Source organism: Musa acuminata, chromosome BXJ3-9 (genome assembly GCF_036884655.1).
Source record: "Musa acuminata AAA Group cultivar baxijiao chromosome BXJ3-9, Cavendish_Baxijiao_AAA, whole genome shotgun sequence".
Lineage (NCBI taxonomy): Eukaryota > Viridiplantae > Streptophyta > Magnoliopsida > Zingiberales > Musaceae > Musa > Musa acuminata.
Genome location: NC_088357.1, coordinates 41,785,303 through 41,803,599, shown reverse-complemented (window position 1 = coordinate 41,803,599; position 18,297 = coordinate 41,785,303). Strand labels below are relative to the sequence as shown.

Genomic DNA, 18,297 nt, shown 5'->3' with positions numbered 1-18,297 from the left:
AGAGTCTTTGCTTGCCTTTCCTATTCTCCTCTCCCTCTCCACCTCAGAGTAGGCCTGGAGTTTTGAGGAGGGTCGTCGCAACCCTACTGTGTGGATCACCGCTAGAGAGGAGGACGCTTGACCTCCTTCACCCTCTCCTAAGGATCTGTAAGGAAACAGGGATATACGATCTCCCTAGGTAACACAATCTCTATACGCAGTTTTGTGTTTTGCGGATTTTGCGCACCAATCTTCGCACGACGACGAACATCTTTCTGGGAATCGGGGATTTTTGTTTTCTTGTTCTTCCGCTACGCATATGATGTCGCCCCCATGATTTCCCAACAGTAAAGAGAGGAGAGAAAACTTCTGTAAGGGTTGTCTCCTAAGCCCATCAAAAGGAGTGAATCTGTAAAAGGGTGGTTGGCCTTCGCCTATTGAAGGAAGGCCTCTAGTTGACGTCGGTGACCTCGTCGGTGGAGGAAGCCAAAAGTGGAGTAGGTCAAGATTGACCGAACCACTCTAAATCTCGGTTTGCATTTCCTTTGAGCATTTTACCTTCACTGCAAACTTCTCAATAGCTTATTGCCTTCTACGATTTTACGAACGAGTTTCTAAGTTCAGAACTTTCCAAATCTGCGTTTAGACGTAAATCGGCTTTTTTCGTACGATCATCATATTTCAGTTTACGTTTACGTTTTGATTTCAATCATAATTGTTTACTACCTTCTGCGATCTTACGAATAAGTTTCTAAGTTCAGAACTTTCTAAATCTACGTTTAGACGTAAATCGGTTTTTATCATACGAACGTCGCATTTCAATTTGCGCTTGTATTATGCTTTCCATCATAAACTGCAAACTGCCTTCATAGATCTACTTTAACGTTATCTCGCTTAATCTCAAGTTAAAGTAATCTTAGAATCGGCTTTCACATCGAAATCGTTTTTATCAAACGAACGCAGCTTTCGTTTTAATCGCTGAAAAATTTTCACTGCACTAATTCAACCCCCCCCCCCCCCCTCTTAGTGCTCTTGATCCTAACAATAAATACCCCACTCATCCCTGCTCGGTTTACACAAGAATTGTGAACAAAAACTTGAGAAAACGCTATTGTAATCTTGTGAGAATTCCCCTCCTATTCTCTAAGTTTGATTTTAATTTAAGGAAGGGGTGAGTGACTTATAAAGGTTATCTCCTAAACTAGTGAAAATGAGAAAAAAATTGTAAGAGGATAGTTGATCTTCGTCCAATGAAAGAAGATTGATAGTGAAAGCTGGTGGCCCCGACGGAGAAGAAATCGGGAGTAGACATAAGTCACGATGACTAAACCACTATAAACTCGATTTGTATATATGTTATGCTTTTCATTCTCATTACTTGTTTATTTAATTGTCTACTACTCTTTGTTAGAGCTAGCCCTAGGAAATTTACCAAAGGGTAATTTTGGTAACCCAACAAAGATAATAAAGTAAAAAAAATAAAAGTGGCAAGAACACCAAATTTATGTGGTTCGGCCAATTGACCTACATCCACGGATGAAAGAGGAGCAAATCACTACTATAAAAGAGGGACTATTACAAATGCCTTAGGAAGATGTTCCTAGGCCATAAAACATCGAAAATTACTAAACAAGAAAAGCCTAAAGCAAATAATTAGGTTTTCTTATGGTGCATCTGACTTCAAAGCTCAGACCCTTATTTATAGTTCCAATATGAGATAATAAGCCTGATTTTCCCGATGTGGGACTATGAGACTTGCCAAACTAGCACATCTCTACCTTGGCATATCCCAATAAAACTTGCTCCACCTTCTTCATAAAAGCCCCAACGGGCAATCACCAACAATAAACACCAACCAAGTCTAAGCATTACTTGAACTTGTAAACTGGAAGAGGCTTCGTAAGCATATCAGCTTGATTGTCCTTTGTATGAATTTTCTAAATAAGGATCTTTCCCTCAACAATAGTATCCCATTTGTATCCAACAATTTTCTTACCCGAAGGCGGCTTTACAAGATCCCAAGTTCTATTCCGATTGAGAGATTCAATTTCTTCATTCATCGCGATCAACCACTTAGCGGAATTATCACAAGAAACTGCATCTGAGTAGCAAGTAGGCTCACCAACTTTACTTGTTTCTTCTACAACAAATAAAGCATATGTAACCAAATTTGCATATCTTTATGGTGGTCGAATATTTCTCCGTGGTCTATCCTTGGCTATGGAATATTGCTCTTCCTCTAGATCATCTTCGTTAGTAGACTCGAGACCATCTACCGGCATTCTTTGAATAGAAGAGTTAGACTGAAAAGAATTAGAACTACCAATCTCAAGGTCCACTTGGTTCTGCGCACTATCATTTGTACAATTAGTAGATTCTTCTTTAGAACATAGCATAGACAATTCATCAAAAGTAACATCTCTATTGATTACAAATTTTGGGGATTTAAGATCAGAACACTATAATCTGTATCCTTTCAACCCAAAAGCATACCCAAGGAAAATATATGCATGTATGCTGGATACTTAAAAATTTTTAAATCAGAGTAATCAGCAAGAGTACCTGACCAAACTTCCTCCAGAGTTTTAAAGTTAAGTGCTGCAGACAGAGCGTGGTTGACAACGTAACAGGCCATATTAATCGTCTCTACCCAAAAGTCCTTTGTCAACCTTGTATTTGAGATCATACACCTTGCTCTCTCCAAGAGTATTCTGTTCATACGTTCGACCACACCATTTTGTTGAGGCGTTATCCTAACAGTGCAATGCTGAACGATTCCTTCATTTTTACAGAATTCATCAAAGTCACCTTCACAAAATTCTATGCCTGTTCGAAGCCGCTTAATTTGTTTACCTGTTTGCTTCTCAATCAAAGCTTTCCATTGTTTAAAGGTTAGAAAAATATTATTTTTATGTTTCAGAAAATAAACCCAAACTTTCTTGGAATAATCATTAATGAAAGTCAATATATACCTAGCACCAACCTTAGACTGAACATGAGCTGGACCCTAAAAGTCTGAATGAATATAGTCAAGAGTACATTTTGTTTTGTAAACTGTCAGAGAATTGAGGCTGACTCTTTTCTGCTTTCAAAAAATGCAGTGTTCACAAAAATCCAATGGCCCAGTACTTTGTCCGCAAAGTAGATCCCTTTTGCTCAATATGCTCAAACCTTTTTCACTCGTATGATCCAAACGCATATGTCATAATTTGGTGATGTCAGAATCAGACAATGATGATGACAATACTGCAACTGAGCCTGTAACAGTAGTTCCCTGCAAAATATACAAGCTACTAGACCTACAAGCTTTCATAACAACAAGGGCACTTCTAGAAACTTTTATAACTCCACCTTCAGCTGTGTATTTATACCCAAGGGCCTCTAGGGTACCTAAAGAGATGAGATTCTTTTTTAAATCATGAACATGTCTAACATTAGTGAGTGTCCTCATAATACCATCATGCATTTTAATTTGGATTGTTCCTCTACCAACAACATCACATGCTGCATTATTGCCCATTAAAATAATTCCACAATTACAAGATTCATATATGGAAAATAAATCTCTATTAGGACACATGTGATAAGAACAACCAAATCTAAAATCTATTCATTTTTAGACCTTGTCCTATCATCAGTAGCAAAGAAAATATTTTCATCATTCTTATCAACTGCTGTACTAGCTTCAGTAGACTCAGTAGTTTTCTCAATAATTTTTTTTTTTATTTTAATTTATTTTTTAATTTAAAGCAATCAGCCTTAATGTGCCCCATTTTATGACAATATCTGTATTCTAAATTTTTATGTCTGGATTTAGATCTACTACTGTCAAATTCTCTTTTATCTGTTCTACCCCTGACAACCAGACCTTCAGCCTGATTCCCTCTATTTTCTCCAGTGATATCTCTGTCTATCTGCTCCTTAGATTTTAGTACAGATTTAATTTCCTAATATGAAATTGTTTCTTTTTCATAAATCATAGTATCATGGAAATGCTTAAAAGATTGAGGAAGAGAACACAAAAGTAACAGGGCCTTATCCTCATCATCAATTTTTGCATCTATATTCTCTAAATCCATAACCAAGGAATCAAATTTATTAAAATGTGAGATTATAGATGTACCTTTAGTCATCCGAAGCATATACAAACTCTGCCTTAAGTAGAGACGATTCTCCACTGTCCTCTTCATATACAAAGCTTTAAGTTTGTCCCACATGCTCTTAGCCATAGTCTCCGTAGCTACCTCCCGTAAAACCTCATAAGAGAGATTTAAAATAATGTTTGATCGGGCCTTCTTATCTATACCCGCAAGATATTCCTTTGACGTACCATCTGGAATTTTCTCAGCTCCTTGTAGTGCCAAATCAACTCCGTCTTGAACCAGAATGGCTCTATCTTGAGTTGCCACATGCCGAAGGTTAGAGCTAGCCTTAGGAGGTTCGGCCAATTGACCTACATCTACGGACGAATGAGGAGCAAATTACCATTATAAAATAGAGACTATTATAAATGCATTAGGAAGATGTTCCTAAGCGATAAAACACCGAAAATTATTGAACAAGAAAAGCCTAAAGCAAACAATTAGGTTTTCTTATGGTGCATCTGACTTTAAAGCCCAAACCCTTATTTATAATTCCAATAGGAGATAACAAGCCTGATTTTCCCGATATGGGACTATTGGACTTGCCAAACTAACACTCTTATTTGCTCACTACGCTTACGGATGCTTTTAAGTCAAATGCATTTTCGGTATAAGCTTTATTAAATGAGATTTTTGAATCAACGTAATTTTACGAAAGCACTAATTCACCCCCCACCCCCTCTTAGTATCGATTTTGATTATAACACTTTTCTCTCAATCCGAACGACCCTAGCTAGGGATTTTATCTAAGCAAGCAAATATAAGATATTCCTCTTGCAATATTGAGAGTGGATGATCCTCTGTTGATATTCAATTACTACGTAAGATTAGTTGTCATTCTTGAGAACCAATTGTACTAGATCTAGAATTTCCAAACGTATAATTCCGATGTCAAAGAATGAAGTACTCATATAATGCATCTTTAATGTCTCAAGTCTAAGAACCAGATACACAACTATGACTACAAAATCACTGTCTGACGTTAGGTATCATTAATCATTCAATATTTTGTAAGCGGATCAATCAGTAAACCCATTCTCTAATAAGCACATACATTATACCTCTGGTGTCCCACACAAATCACTATGAGACAAATTGCCTCCATCATATAGATAAGTATATAGCACACCGATCTATCTAGTTATTTTGATATCCTTCTCGAGTGACCTATGACTGGGATGATTTAGGATCTGTATTTGAAGGCGAATTGATCTTATTATCATGATCTCATCACGATCAGATTTATATTGCATAGATCCAAGGATATTACAATATACATATAGATAATATGTGATAAAATGCTAGTAGTAATAAGCAAAGAGATCGTCGCAGCATGTCACAAGTATCATCACTCATGTGATTAGCTTATAGGGTACCTATAACTAACAATTAACCCCACTAAATTAATCAAAGGAGACTTTAAAACACAAGATGACTCTTTGAGATTTATATAAGTTTCCCCTTGGGGTCATGTCAAAGGGAACATCGCCCAGCCACTAAGGCGCAAAAAAAAAAAAAGTTATCCTAGCCACTATTAGAAAATAGGAGAATCTATGAAAATCCTATAGACATTAAGGCATCAACTGAGGAAGATACGAGGAATCTTCTCCTCTCCTTCGTTATTAAAAAGGTAATTAAGCAAATCTTTATTAGGATACCCATCTCTCTCTCTCTCTCTCTCTCTCTCTCTCTCTCTCTCCTTTCTTTCTCATCTTCATTTATTAAAACACTAACCTAGAGGATATGAAAAAAATACTCCTGACATTTGGACCCCACTCAAGATGAGATGGCCTCCCACTCTCCCTAGGAAACCACCTTCCATAACCAAGATAGAGTATCTTCTTGGGATCATCCTGCCAAGGCACGTGAGTCGGGCATGCCCAACTCACGTAAGAAGAAATTCATCATGACGAAAAAATAGGCTAGGAAGGTGCTTCAAACCCTAGAAATAATAAATAAAATAAAATATATATAATCATACGAAGTAAGAAGAATGCTTCGCACATGTCAAAACCAAGAAGACATGCTCCAAACCCTAGAAACTTTGAAGCACGTCTTTGGACCCCTCTTATGAGAGTCATGAAATATGCCTTGGGGGGAGGGGATGACAAATGATAATGAGTACATCATCAACCATTCTTTATCTACCACGTGGTGTCCGAGGTAGAAGGAGAGGACGGAGGCCACTCTTCACTCATTTGCTTACGTGAGCAAGAGTCCAAGGCAGGTGGTTATGAGTTGCACCCCTCTCTTGCTCACGTAGACAAGAGACAAGGGGAGACTCTTGGTGGCGGTTAAAGTTTGTCTCCCTATAGAATATTCTATAGAATATTATAATTATTTATGACTAAGTATAAAAGCTCATCTTCAACATAATGAAAAGGGGATCTTACCTTCATTGACCACTCGCATTCGCACTCATACATCTTGAGTTAGTAACTTAGGCGTCAAAGGGATTAAGTTAGAAAACATCTTCTGACCTTAGTCTTCATGTAGGTGGTACCTCGAGAGCTCGACGTTTCCATCTCAAAGACATCTTAAATAATCCTGCAAATATGGGTCAGGAGCACGTCGGGCTGACTAGAATGTCAACGACTTCTTTCAATACTAATTAACTATCCTTTTTTCCACCATCCTAATCAGATTTTAAATGGATCATAAAATGATGTTGTATACCATTTTTATACGAAGATTACTTTTTATATTTTATATTTATAATTTAATATTAAAATTTTTAAATATCATTAATTATCCCTTTATAAATAAACATATATACTCTCAATTTATAATTTAATTTTAATAAAATTTATTTTCTCCTTATTTACAACTCTTTTTTTTTCCTCCTCCTCCGTCTTCTCCTCTTAATGTTCAAAAAGAAATAAATTAATAAAAAATATAAATAATAAAATAAGATAAATTAAAGACTATGATGAGGGTGTAAGAAATATTTTTTGACATTTATAATAATTTAATATTTTTAAAGTTATATATATTATTTAATATCCCAAACAACATCAAGGCCAATTGCATTAATTTGAAAAATATCATATTTCAAACTTTTACAAACTACTCAGTATAATGCACAAGCGATGGAAAGAGTTGGTGAGAAGAAGGTGCATTAGCGAGTTGTGAGAAAGGAAAAATTAAAAAGAAGAGAATAAAAATAAAAAGAGAAGGGATATAAATAGTAAAATATTATTATTTTAATTTAAAAAATATAAATAATAAGAAAATTATGAATAATATGAAGGGGATCAAAATAGTAAACTCCTTTTTTATATTGACAAGAGCCTATCTTTAACTATAATTAAATTAGCCATATTTTTGTAATGATCCGTCAACACCATTCTATATAATTTGCCATAACCTTTACCTGCTACAAGAAGGGCTTGCTAGTTCTTGGTCTTTAAAGGAAAGATCAAAGATAATATATATATATATATATATATATATATATATATATATATATCTTCAGCAGTGTACTATTTAATTTTGAATTAAATGCCATTGATTGACAGACAAAATTGAAGGAGAAGCATCGAGGAAATTAATACTGCTGTGGAGTTAATGATGTTGAGATGTCAGTCTTCAATGTCTTCCAGAGAGGACTTGTGAATGGCAGAATCACTTTAATGCTCTCTCAGAAGTTACAGAAATAAATTACTGTGAAATTTTAGAATTATGAAGCGCCTAGAATCACCCTATCTTCATCTAATTGTAGTTAATTTTATGTCTGCAACAATGTTTAGCTTCAGAACAATATTACTGTTCACCATTAACTCTTCTTTTCATGACAAAAGCTTTTTCTTATTCTTAGGAATTAGAAATAAGGCTAATTTGAGATGTCATAATCTCTGCCATTTATTCAGAATTAATAAAAAAAATGTAATGAGATTTAACAATTGATTCAAAATATTAGTGTCAAAATTAATAGAAATAGACTCATCTAATCTTAAAAATCAAGTAAAACCACTTTGAGTGCCCATTAATCGATTATTAATCAAAAATAGAATCTTATAAATCAATAATAAGCTTTATACCTTAATTCTAGATTGAGTGGCCAAAGTAGATCAGTGATTTATTCCTGGTGGTACAAACCATTAAATATTTCGGCATATCACTGGTAGAGGCATCCAGTCCAACATATTAATGACAAACTTACAACAACATTAATTGTTTCCACAGGCGAGAGAGAGAGAGAGAGAGAGAGAGAGAGAGAGTAGGTTGGGAAACATGACGAGCAAAGCAAAACACTGTGTCTAGGAAACCTTGTGCTGCAAAGGATCAAGTGGAAAGTGGAAGCGGCATCACCAAGAAAAGAACACAAGCCACCACAGCTTTCCTTGCCAACCACCCTCTCCGCTCCAAGTAATCGCTCCTCCCACTACTGGTCTCAGACGAGGCCCGGGGAGATGTGCCGGTGGTGGTGTTAATGGTGGAGTTTCCCTTAGCTGTAACAAAAGCAATCAGCAAGTCAAGCAGCAAAGTGTAGCACAAAAGATGGATCAGTAGACAAAGTATGCATAGCAAGTGTAGAACACCGTAATGATCTCCTGCACTGGCATTACTCTGGCTATGGCTTCATTAGAACTAGCACAGCCACTCACCTTGAGTTGGACTCCCGCTCTGCTTGAAGATCTCTGCTTCCTTGGAGTTTGGTGGCAGCTTCAGAATCTCTACGGGAAGAAACAAGTAGATGAATCGTGACAAGTGCAAGCAGAAGATAAAGATGGACTATGAAGCAACGTACGCGGGCACTTGGAGATGTTGGCACGGGCGCTGCACGCGGTGGGCAGCGCGAGAGCTCGAGTCACGTTGATCTTGATGGGGAGTTGGGGGTCGTCGTGCATCTTGACAAGGATGCAGAGGCACTTGGGCCTGTTGGCGAGGACTGTTTTGAGGCCAGCGCAGCAGTCGGGCGTGGGAGCCTCGGCGGTCCCTTGGACGAACGTGATGCACGTCTGCATCGCGAGCAGGTGGCTGCCGCACTCCGCCACGTCGCTCGAGATGTCCGAGCTCGCGGCGGGGATCAGCAAGCTCAAGGCTAAAAAGATTGACAGCAGAAGTGCGTTGGAGGAGGAGGAGGAGGAGGAGGAGGAATCGGCCGCCATGAGAAGCTTAGAGTGCAGCTTATGAGACCGAGGAAGGTTTGCAGTCATGATCCCCGTTGTGCCTGTGCTGTTCTTAAGAGCGAAGCGAAGGAAGAATGGGGGACGGGGGGTGGTTGTGACCATTAACTATGGCTTCTACGGTGTTTGCCCTGTGGATTAATTCTCATTCCATAGGACGAAAACTTGCCACCGAGACGGTTCAATTCTCATTCCAGTCCGATTCGATTCCGGTTCAATTCGAGCCGTGATTAGAACTGAGAAGGTTCAATTCTGATTAAAGTCCGATTCGATACCGGTTCAAATCGAACCGTGATTAGAACTATGTAAGGCTACTAACTCAGAAGGCAATCTTTTTAGGTTATGTTAAAAGATCCGAACATATATATATATATATATATGATACTAACACCGATGTATCTGAAGATAGCCGAAACATGTCACATTCATGAGCAGATAGATTTCTCTTACTGGGATAAAAGACTACCCCATCTCGAGGGGCAGAAGGTGATGGCATACTCTCTGGAGTAGCAATTCACCAGTGGCGGTGGTGTGTCATAAGCATAGCTGAAGTAGCTCGGACAAGCATCCTTGAACATGGCGGAGTACACGCTGGGCTTACATGTCTCCGGCTTCCCGTACGAATTCCTGCAGCAGAACACATCCAGATCGAAGGCCAAACACGCGCTCTTGCATGCGACCACGGCGGCGCCGCTGTGGTCCAACACCTGGAGTTCTTGCGGGCATACGCTGTTGATGCTCTTCGTGCATCCTCCGATCCAACACTTGCGATATGCTGGCTTCGTCGACACGGCGATCGGGAGGTTGTAGCCGTCCACCACGCTCACGTCGTAGAAGCTCGGCTTGCTTTGGTCTTCCTGTAATGCAACCTGCAGAGTTTTGGCCATCCAGCTTTTACTGAACTTTTTCCTTCATGCTGCATGCTGTGATCAGAATCCGTTTGAAATGGCACTGTAAGCATGATGGTTTGCTACCTCGACAAGGGTAGCAGGAGGCGTGCCAATGGTTCCATTGCAAGAGAGCAGGCCTTGGCAGTCGCCAGTTTGACAACCTGGTTTGGAGGTGGTGGTGAAGTCGCAACCGGTTCTACCCCAAAACCGGCCGTTCCACGTCGGAGGTGCATGAACACGCTTTGTCTGATTGGGTGGGAGGAGGAAGCCACCATCGGCAATCACAGGATGGCCGGCATTGGGGGCGGCTGCAGGCCACACTGGAAAAGGGCACTTGTTGTTCAAGTGGAATATAACCATTTGCCCATTCACAAGTTCACCTGAGATTATGAAGACCTTGAGAAAGAAAAGTTGATGTGCAGCATGACTAGATTTAAAAGTAAATATCGAATGATGAGTGAGTTAGAAGTAGAGTTTGATGCTATTACCGAGTATAAAGATTGAGCAAAGAAGAGCACAGGTAGGGAGAGGATCCATGAGCAGGAGCTTCTCTGAGTTTGATGGGAGGAAGCTGCCACCCGGGATAGCTCTTGTACTGCCGTGAGTGAAGCACACTTTATGTTGCTTGAAAGCTTGAGCTTTGTTTCTTGGACTGCAATGCAAGTGTCTGGATATCAAAAGCATGAGTGAGTTACAAGTATGAGCAGATGGAGACTGGGTTGGTTCCATGATTTCCTGGGTTGACGTCTGTGTTCCATCCGGTGATACATCTATCTAGCAATTTGGATGCCCGTCATGAGCTAAATCACACACCAAAAGCAAAAAATGAACCTGATAGTATATGAGATTCACACAGATTTAATATTATTAACGATCATATAATTTTAGTCTTATCAAGTCATTCTCCTGTAATATTTGATCATGGTAACTTCTATCAATTCCTGCTGTCATAACATAAGGACCAGTTTCAGTTATACTAAGCAGGAATAACCAAAACCTGGAAATCCATGTTTTGCATGACGCCATAAGTGATAGAAACTACTACACAATGAATCATGAACCATATGGATCATTGAGGAATTCTAATTTGGACACTAATTTCATTATTGACTCTACAACTTTAACACACAACAGCACTGTTTTCAAGAATTTTTTTCTCAATTTTTTCCCAATAAAGAAAAGAGAAATTTCTCATCTTATTTTCAAAACCTTCATCTTATTACTTGAGCTTGAAGTAAATAATCAAGAAGAGAAATGAAACTTGAAAGCAGACTTTGAAGAACAACAACTTGGGTACCTGAACAACAGAGGAACTGAAAGAAATGACAAGAATTACAGCTCGCTCTAACACTGGAGTAATAACTGTGCACCCGAAAGCTGTATTGGGCAGCCAATCTTACATGCAATTGTCCAAATGGAAAACCAGTCTGCTTACTGGAGCATTTTCCTAAATTTGGATTGGCATGGACAACAACACCACATGCCAGAACCAAGACTACTAATTAGTTTCCTCTCCCATGGCCACCCATCCTCCCTTGTACACGGCCATAACCTCTGCCTCCGGTCCTTCCGCCACCAGATCCTCTTCCTCCTCCGTAACCTGCACCTATAACACTAAAGAGCTTAGTTAAAGCTAAAGATCAGAATAAGAATCTAAGAAATGCATCAAAGGATAAGTTATGCAGGATACTACTACGTGATATTATTGAAGTTTCAAAAAATAACATAAAGTCATTGCAAGTTTTGTTAATATGAAGTTTTTGCTTCGTGCAGAAGCCCAATCTGTATATTTCTGTGGAATTCCGTGGAGTGGAGATTTGCATTTTAACATGAACAGAAAATATTTTATAAGTTGACTAATCTCACCTGGGCAAATCATCTTGCCCTCACGATGTAAGGAACCATAGGTAAGTCAGTAACTCATCTCCTTTCTTGACTAGCATCTCTCGTTTCTGCACTATCATTTATCTTTCTCTAATGGTCCTCTTTCTTTCCAATGAAAATGAGGAAACTTTCTGTTCTCCTCAGGACCCCCCGTTAATAGTGCATTCGCAGAAGATAAGTAAATATACATACCATGTGCTGCAAATGTAGGATTATTTTATGTCCTGACAGATTTAGTCTCTTAGGCAGACCCCTCTCACCATGCTATCTGGTCTCATTTACACACCAGGTAGTTCTACAAACATACCAAAATGAGAAACCAGTAAAAATTGTGTGCTTGCACCTTAATTAAGAATGCTTCACCAAACAGATGTCAATATTTGATTAGCCCAAGCAAATCTTAACCAGGATGGCCCAAAGCCTGCTAAAAGGCCAAATTACAACAAGCCCAAACTTTAGGTGCATGATTATTTATAAGACTCAAAATACTTGCTTTGTTTTTGGCCTACAATCTTTAGGTGCATGATTCGGAATAAAGTCATTCAGAATTTGCCAAACTGAACCCACTCCTGATCTAGATGATGATTATCCTAGTCCACACGAAAATCTGCAATTTTCAAGGAATGGATGGAATCTCCTGATCATGACGCCTTGGCCAATCTCAGTGTCAACCTATTTACCAGCCAGCCACACCTATTTTGACCCCTTTCGACGTATTTGGACAACTCCATTCAACTTTTGGCCAATCCCAGTCGACATTTAGGTTGATTCAGACAAACCTTATAATATGATCTGATTTGGCAAATCCAGAGAAATGCCAAAATCCTAAATCCTATTACTGATCCAATACTCGATTCTATGAAACTTTCAGATAAATGTATTATGAATTAGAAACAAGTGTAGGACAAAAAACATAATCATTATGAGCTTACCACGAGAGTTCCAACCTCCCCTACCACGTCCACCACCTCGATTCCAATTTGAATTCCATCCACCATTTTCTAACATGAACCAGAATGAATAAGTAGATCTATAAAAAATAAATAAATCAAAAGAGAAGGAAACAAAATCAATGAATGCTCCATAATAGATCCTTAGTTATACTGGTTGTAACTGTCATACAACCTATGCAACTATCCATCAGAACAAGCATCTAATAGTCATATATAGCATGTAATATGTCCTATGCCCTAGTCCATTAGAAAAAGTATCCAATTGCAACATATATCTGTGTAAGGTAATCCATCAAAAAGACAAAGCTACCTTGATTATTTCCATAGCCACCATATCCACCTTGATTATAGCTGTAACCACCATATCCTCCTTGATTGTTGCCATATCCACCATAACCACCCTGATTGTTGCCATATCCGCCATACCCACCATATGCTGCTCCTCTTCCCCAGAACCTTCCTCTTCCTCTACCTCTACCACGTCCACGTCCATATGATTCTTTAACAAGCAAAACAAAAAAGTTAACTGACACTTTCAGTAATAAAAATAGTGGGAAGTCATATACAATACCTTCATTAATTTGACCTAGTGCTTGTCTATATTGATGCTGTTGTTGTTGTTGTTGTTGCTGTTGAAACTGTTGTGGTTGTTGAAACTTCTGTTGACGCTTTGGCTGCTCTACATGTAGTGGAGCTTGATAACTACAAGGGAGGAACTCAACAATGTGTTCAAAAACTAGCTTGTACAGCCAGCTCCCTAATCAATGATCGAGATGCTTCTAGAAAATGCCAAATGTTACCCTGGGGTTTTCTTGGTGGGCTCTCTGGTTGACAAAGTTATTGAAATCATTGAAACATGGCGTGTCATCTCCAACCTGCACAGACAAGGGGGGCGCACAGGGCAGAGAGGAGAGAGGAACATGTAAGAATATCTTACCAACAACTCAATCAAAATAACTTTACTCGCAACAGAAAACAAAAGCACCAAAGAACTCACGGTACAAGGCCTTCTTCAATAGGTTCCCAAACATCAGTGATACTGACGGAACTGATTGAGATGTCCTGATGTAAATGAGGATTCCTTTTCTACACTCAAAATATGGGTTGAGAAAAGCTACAAACTGATATCCTTGTTAAGAAAATCATAAATAAGGAGTAAGATATCAACCTTGATAAACTCAGCAATAGCTACTGCCTTGCTGATTGCCTGTCCCATTGCCTTTAAGACGATCTCTCTCAAACGTCTCTCCTGCATGGAACACCCATATTCATAATTATAAAAAGCAAATTCTGTTGACGAACAAACTCTGAGGTATATGGATATAAAATTCACAAGAATATAAATATAGAGATGAGCAAAATCATATGAATGAACTAGAAGAGAACAAGCATGAAAAGTAAATCCACCAATATTCTTATGTATACCAATTTTACTAGACAAAATGCTTCCCCTGTCTCTTGAAAATATAAAGGTATTTCATAAGCAAAGACTTAAATAACACCACCAAGACTGAGTTTTCAAAGACTTAATACTGGGTAATGACAAGTAATAAGCTTGGTGTAGTGCTATTAACTTGTATGGAAAAGGAAGCTTCTGGTGCTTGATCTATGATTTATCCAGACAGAACACTAGAAATTAACAAAGAGGTATTAGCTTCCTTAACTACAACCTCAACTCAACAAAACTTCAGATCATCGCAATAAGAAATTTAAAAAGTGAACAGCATATCCCAGTTTTATGAAGAAAGAGTAAAGGCCATGAAAAGAAGTCCCTTGGCTACAGTATGTCTGACATGGTTAATGTGAATCCTTTTCTGAAAGCTAACAAACTTAGGATCAACAATTCTCATTCCCCAACTGCAAGATATAAATCCAAGACATTAAATTAAGCTATTGTGTAGTAACCTAGTAGAGATGCTATCAAGAAGATGACTAATTGTAGTTGTCGGACTCTCTGAGGTAACTTCTTTCTGCTATCAAAAAGATCAATCTATCCTTTTGAAGCATTCCCAACATGTTCAATTGTCCAGAACCTACATAATGTCCTCAAAGCCATGTGCAGATTAAAAAATTGGATTATAGCAACAGACAAACCCACACATATATGAGACAATATTTCAACCAAAAATCATTCTCAGCAACAATTACAGACGACTCCTTATTCGGTACACACTGGAAAGAAAGAAACATATGTACATTGACAACAATGGTTGTTGGTGCATCAAAACTCATTGCAAGAACTCAGTAAAGATATTCATGTTTCTCATTCAATAAAGAGCAACTGAGTGACACAAACAAAGAAAGCTTTTTAACAACCTAAATACACACCATGAAATTCATTATACATGATGGTTAATCTACTTTTTAGTAACGTAGGAAGATTAAATCATCCTCATTCATCATAAATCCCAGAACCTTCATGATTCTAAAAATACAAAACAAATTCCCCCCTCCCTGTTACCAGATCAAGTATTTTATTCACAAAAGTTAAAACCTTATTTCTCATTTGGTAGATTTGCTCCAGAAAATGAGTCTGTAAAATCTGAACTCTGAAACATATAAGTTATTGCAAATCAAGGTAATGTCAAACAGGTTCCTTATTACCCACAAATGGAAACCATCAATTGCTCTCCATTTACGAGTTGATGTCAGTTCTATTAGGCTTTAACATAGAAAAGAAACAACAGCCCCAAGTTACCAAGTTGCAACACTGCCAAAAACATGATGCAGGAGGCCAAATGACAATCAAAAGTCCAATGCACCACTGCAGATGCTTCAGAAAGGAGGTATTACTCCCGATAGAAAGTTAAGTCAAATGTGTACATTAATTCGACCCCATTTTCTTTTCGTTCATATCCATTGCATGCAAATACACCACCAATGTGAACAACAAAGCCCGCGACGAGAAATCTAAGTCACTGGCTAATCAAACCAACCAACATTCACGTTAACATGAACAACCAAAGCACGTCATTGCCCAAGTAACCAATTACCCGGCACATAATTCCCCGTAGAAATATCTAAGACGACCAAGGAATATATGAACATCGACGAAAAAAGTAGAAAGAAAGGCGAGATATATACCTGAAGGAGACTGTTGGCGTAGCTGAGATAGTTGCGGATAAGGCCCTGGGAGGTAATGCGGATCTCGTTCTCGTTGATGGCCGCCGGCTCCGGCCGCGGCTTCTCCACTCTCTGGTATCTATCCATGCCTCGCGGATCGCTCCTCCCACGAAGACAAGCCAAACGCAAGTATCAGGAGGAAGATTAGGGTTTCACGATTAGATAGGCGGAAGAAGGAGGCGGGAAGAGGCTGAAGCTTCGCTGACCGATCTTAAACCCTAGAAGGGAGGTAAAGGGCGGAGAGGAAATGATCGGTATATAAGTGAACGCATCAAGATCGAACGGTGGATGGAAGATATGCCTTTAAATCCAACGGATATCATGAATTTTACGAAGTCGTATAATACTCGACAGGTCGACAGTGTTTCGTACAAGCTTCCGTCTCCGACTCGAACAACCTCTATGTACATATAAAGACATGATTTACCCGCGGAATGACCCGATCTTTAATTGGCGACAAAACATGACCCAAAGTGGGACCCGCTTTTGGTACTTCGTATGAGCCTCGACTCAACTAACAGGTATATACATATAAAGTAACGCGTTACCTGATCTTTATTTGGTCACAATACTTGACACAGAGGACGCGCTTTTGGTATCAACTGTTACCATATATGTATTCAGCACCGACACAAATATATATATATATATATATATATATATATATATATATATCTATATATATATATATATGGAGTGTCTTTTAGGCAATGCTGTACGTATAGCCATTTTATTAAGTGTATTATTTGTGATTATTTCAATTAACTCCGTTTGTTTTGCCATTGGGACGACTGAAGTCCTTTTCACCATTTTTCGATGGACATTACCCACAAAATGACCTGCTTATGATTGGAGGTAGAATGGGGCCCATGTGAGATGCAAGGGCTTTTTGGGCCTCGAAACGACGGTGTAATCGCGGGCCCATCAGATGGGTGGGGCAGCCAGTTCGAGGTACACGTAGCTTGGCACGTAACAGTCCGTCGTCTGCGCCGGGAGGCACGGCATGCTCACTGCGGGATCGCAGCACAGTCGTCGTCACCACGAGGACCACAACTGACAGAAGGCCACTTCAGGGGTTTCAAGGTAAATCGTCTTGTTCTTCAGTAGATTTGTCTCAGGACATATTGATAGCTGTCCACTGGCACATCCATGCAGAGCGCCGTGTGATGAATCCACGTCCGGCTTCCAGTTCTCTCTCAAGGGGACCAATGCCTCGGCTCGATGGAGTCTTTTGAGCCTGTTTGAGCATGAGCAGATATGACCAATCTATAGTCTGAAACATCTGTCCATGAGCAGAGAAAGGGCTTCATCAACAATGTCCATAACAACTCCTTGCAGATCTCCTTGATTTCAACCGGCTACTGTGATCAAATAAATGATGATGGCCACAACCAGTTCCTGGAGATCTTTCTTGATATGAGGAGGCAGCCAATGGGATGGTCAAAACACTCACTTCGGATACCAACACTCACCCGCCCCAGTCTCCATGTGTTGCCCCGCTTGTCTTGTACTCACTGGTCACGGGGTGACCAATAAAGTGGAGCAGTCATCTGACTCAGAGTGAGCTTTTCAAGGGTAAAGGAAGTGGGAAGAGAAGGGAGAGAAAGAAAGAGATTTGTTTTAGGATACATTACTTCGAGGGCCATGCCGTTTGGTGGCATCGTCTCCAAAAAGCTCATTCATGGTGTGCTTACTTTTGCCATCTCAATTAAATGCCCCCATTTGCCATCACTTGCACTCATATCCCTTGTGGTTTCCATCTCAATCCTCACTATCCAAAGTATTATGGCCATAATTCCTTGTAGCAGTTGCAAAAGATTGATATCAGCTTTCATCCTCAGACGGGAGCTGTTTTCTCTGCTTTATGATGGAGAGCAACAGAGCACAATGAGTGCTGTTGGCCAAATCACTTGAGATTAAGCCATACATTATTTTAACAGAAATTGAGTTATAATAGATAACAACAATGAATCCCTTTTGATATTCTCAGAAATGATGTGACATCTGAGGTGAATGCTGTCATGTATTTATGCAGATATGATAATACTGTAGTCAGCATCTCCCATCTATATCTGCTAAAGATACAGCCTTTTACTTTGATGAATGGTCGTATTTTGGCATGCAACTGTAGAAACAGTCACTGATATAATGAGATTTCTTGCAAATTTAGGATGTTTCCGCCAAAAAATCTTGAGGT

General features: G+C 39.1%; 3 protein-coding genes across 6 annotated transcripts; all 3 read right to left on the bottom strand.

The window, feature by feature from the left end:
• Positions 1-8,173: 8,173 nt before the first annotated feature.
• LOC135650261 (non-specific lipid transfer protein GPI-anchored 14-like) lies at positions 8,174-9,336 on the bottom strand. Its single transcript, XM_065169536.1, has 3 exons — positions 8,872-9,336; positions 8,729-8,797; positions 8,174-8,572 (listed from the first exon to the last, which is right to left on the bottom strand). The coding sequence occupies exons 1-3, from the start codon at positions 9,278-9,280 to the stop codon at positions 8,406-8,408; spliced, it is 645 nt and encodes a 214-aa protein (XP_065025608.1). The 5' UTR covers positions 9,281-9,336; the 3' UTR covers positions 8,174-8,405.
• A 310-nt stretch (positions 9,337-9,646) lies between these two features.
• Positions 9,647-11,571, bottom strand: LOC135650259 (thaumatin-like protein). 2 transcript variants are annotated; one of them, XM_065169534.1, is made up of 4 exons: positions 11,438-11,571; positions 10,629-10,807; positions 10,225-10,520; positions 9,647-10,119 (listed from the first exon to the last, which is right to left on the bottom strand). In XM_065169534.1, exons 2-4 carry the CDS (start codon positions 10,675-10,677, stop codon positions 9,697-9,699), a joined length of 768 nt encoding a protein of 255 aa, XP_065025606.1. In that variant the 5' UTR covers positions 10,678-10,807; positions 11,438-11,571; the 3' UTR covers positions 9,647-9,696. The 2 variants fall into 2 exon arrangements, with proteins under 2 accessions (XP_065025606.1, XP_065025607.1); XM_065169535.1 differs by having other exon boundaries at positions 10,629-10,792; positions 11,438-11,570.
• LOC103998617 (uncharacterized) lies at positions 11,380-16,342 on the bottom strand. 3 transcript variants are annotated; one of them, XM_009420133.3, is made up of 8 exons: positions 16,062-16,342; positions 14,146-14,226; positions 13,975-14,063; positions 13,778-13,852; positions 13,549-13,679; positions 13,288-13,476; positions 12,957-13,025; positions 11,380-11,740 (listed from the first exon to the last, which is right to left on the bottom strand). In XM_009420133.3, the coding sequence occupies exons 1-8, from the start codon at positions 16,185-16,187 to the stop codon at positions 11,643-11,645; spliced, it is 858 nt and encodes a 285-aa protein (XP_009418408.2). In that variant the 5' UTR covers positions 16,188-16,342; the 3' UTR covers positions 11,380-11,642. The 3 variants fall into 3 exon arrangements, with proteins under 3 accessions (XP_009418408.2, XP_009418406.2, XP_065025605.1); XM_009420131.3 differs by having other exon boundaries at positions 11,380-11,746; positions 16,062-16,341; XM_065169533.1 differs by lacking the exon at positions 12,957-13,025 and having other exon boundaries at positions 11,380-11,746.
• Between the last annotated feature and the right edge of the window lie 1,955 nt (positions 16,343-18,297).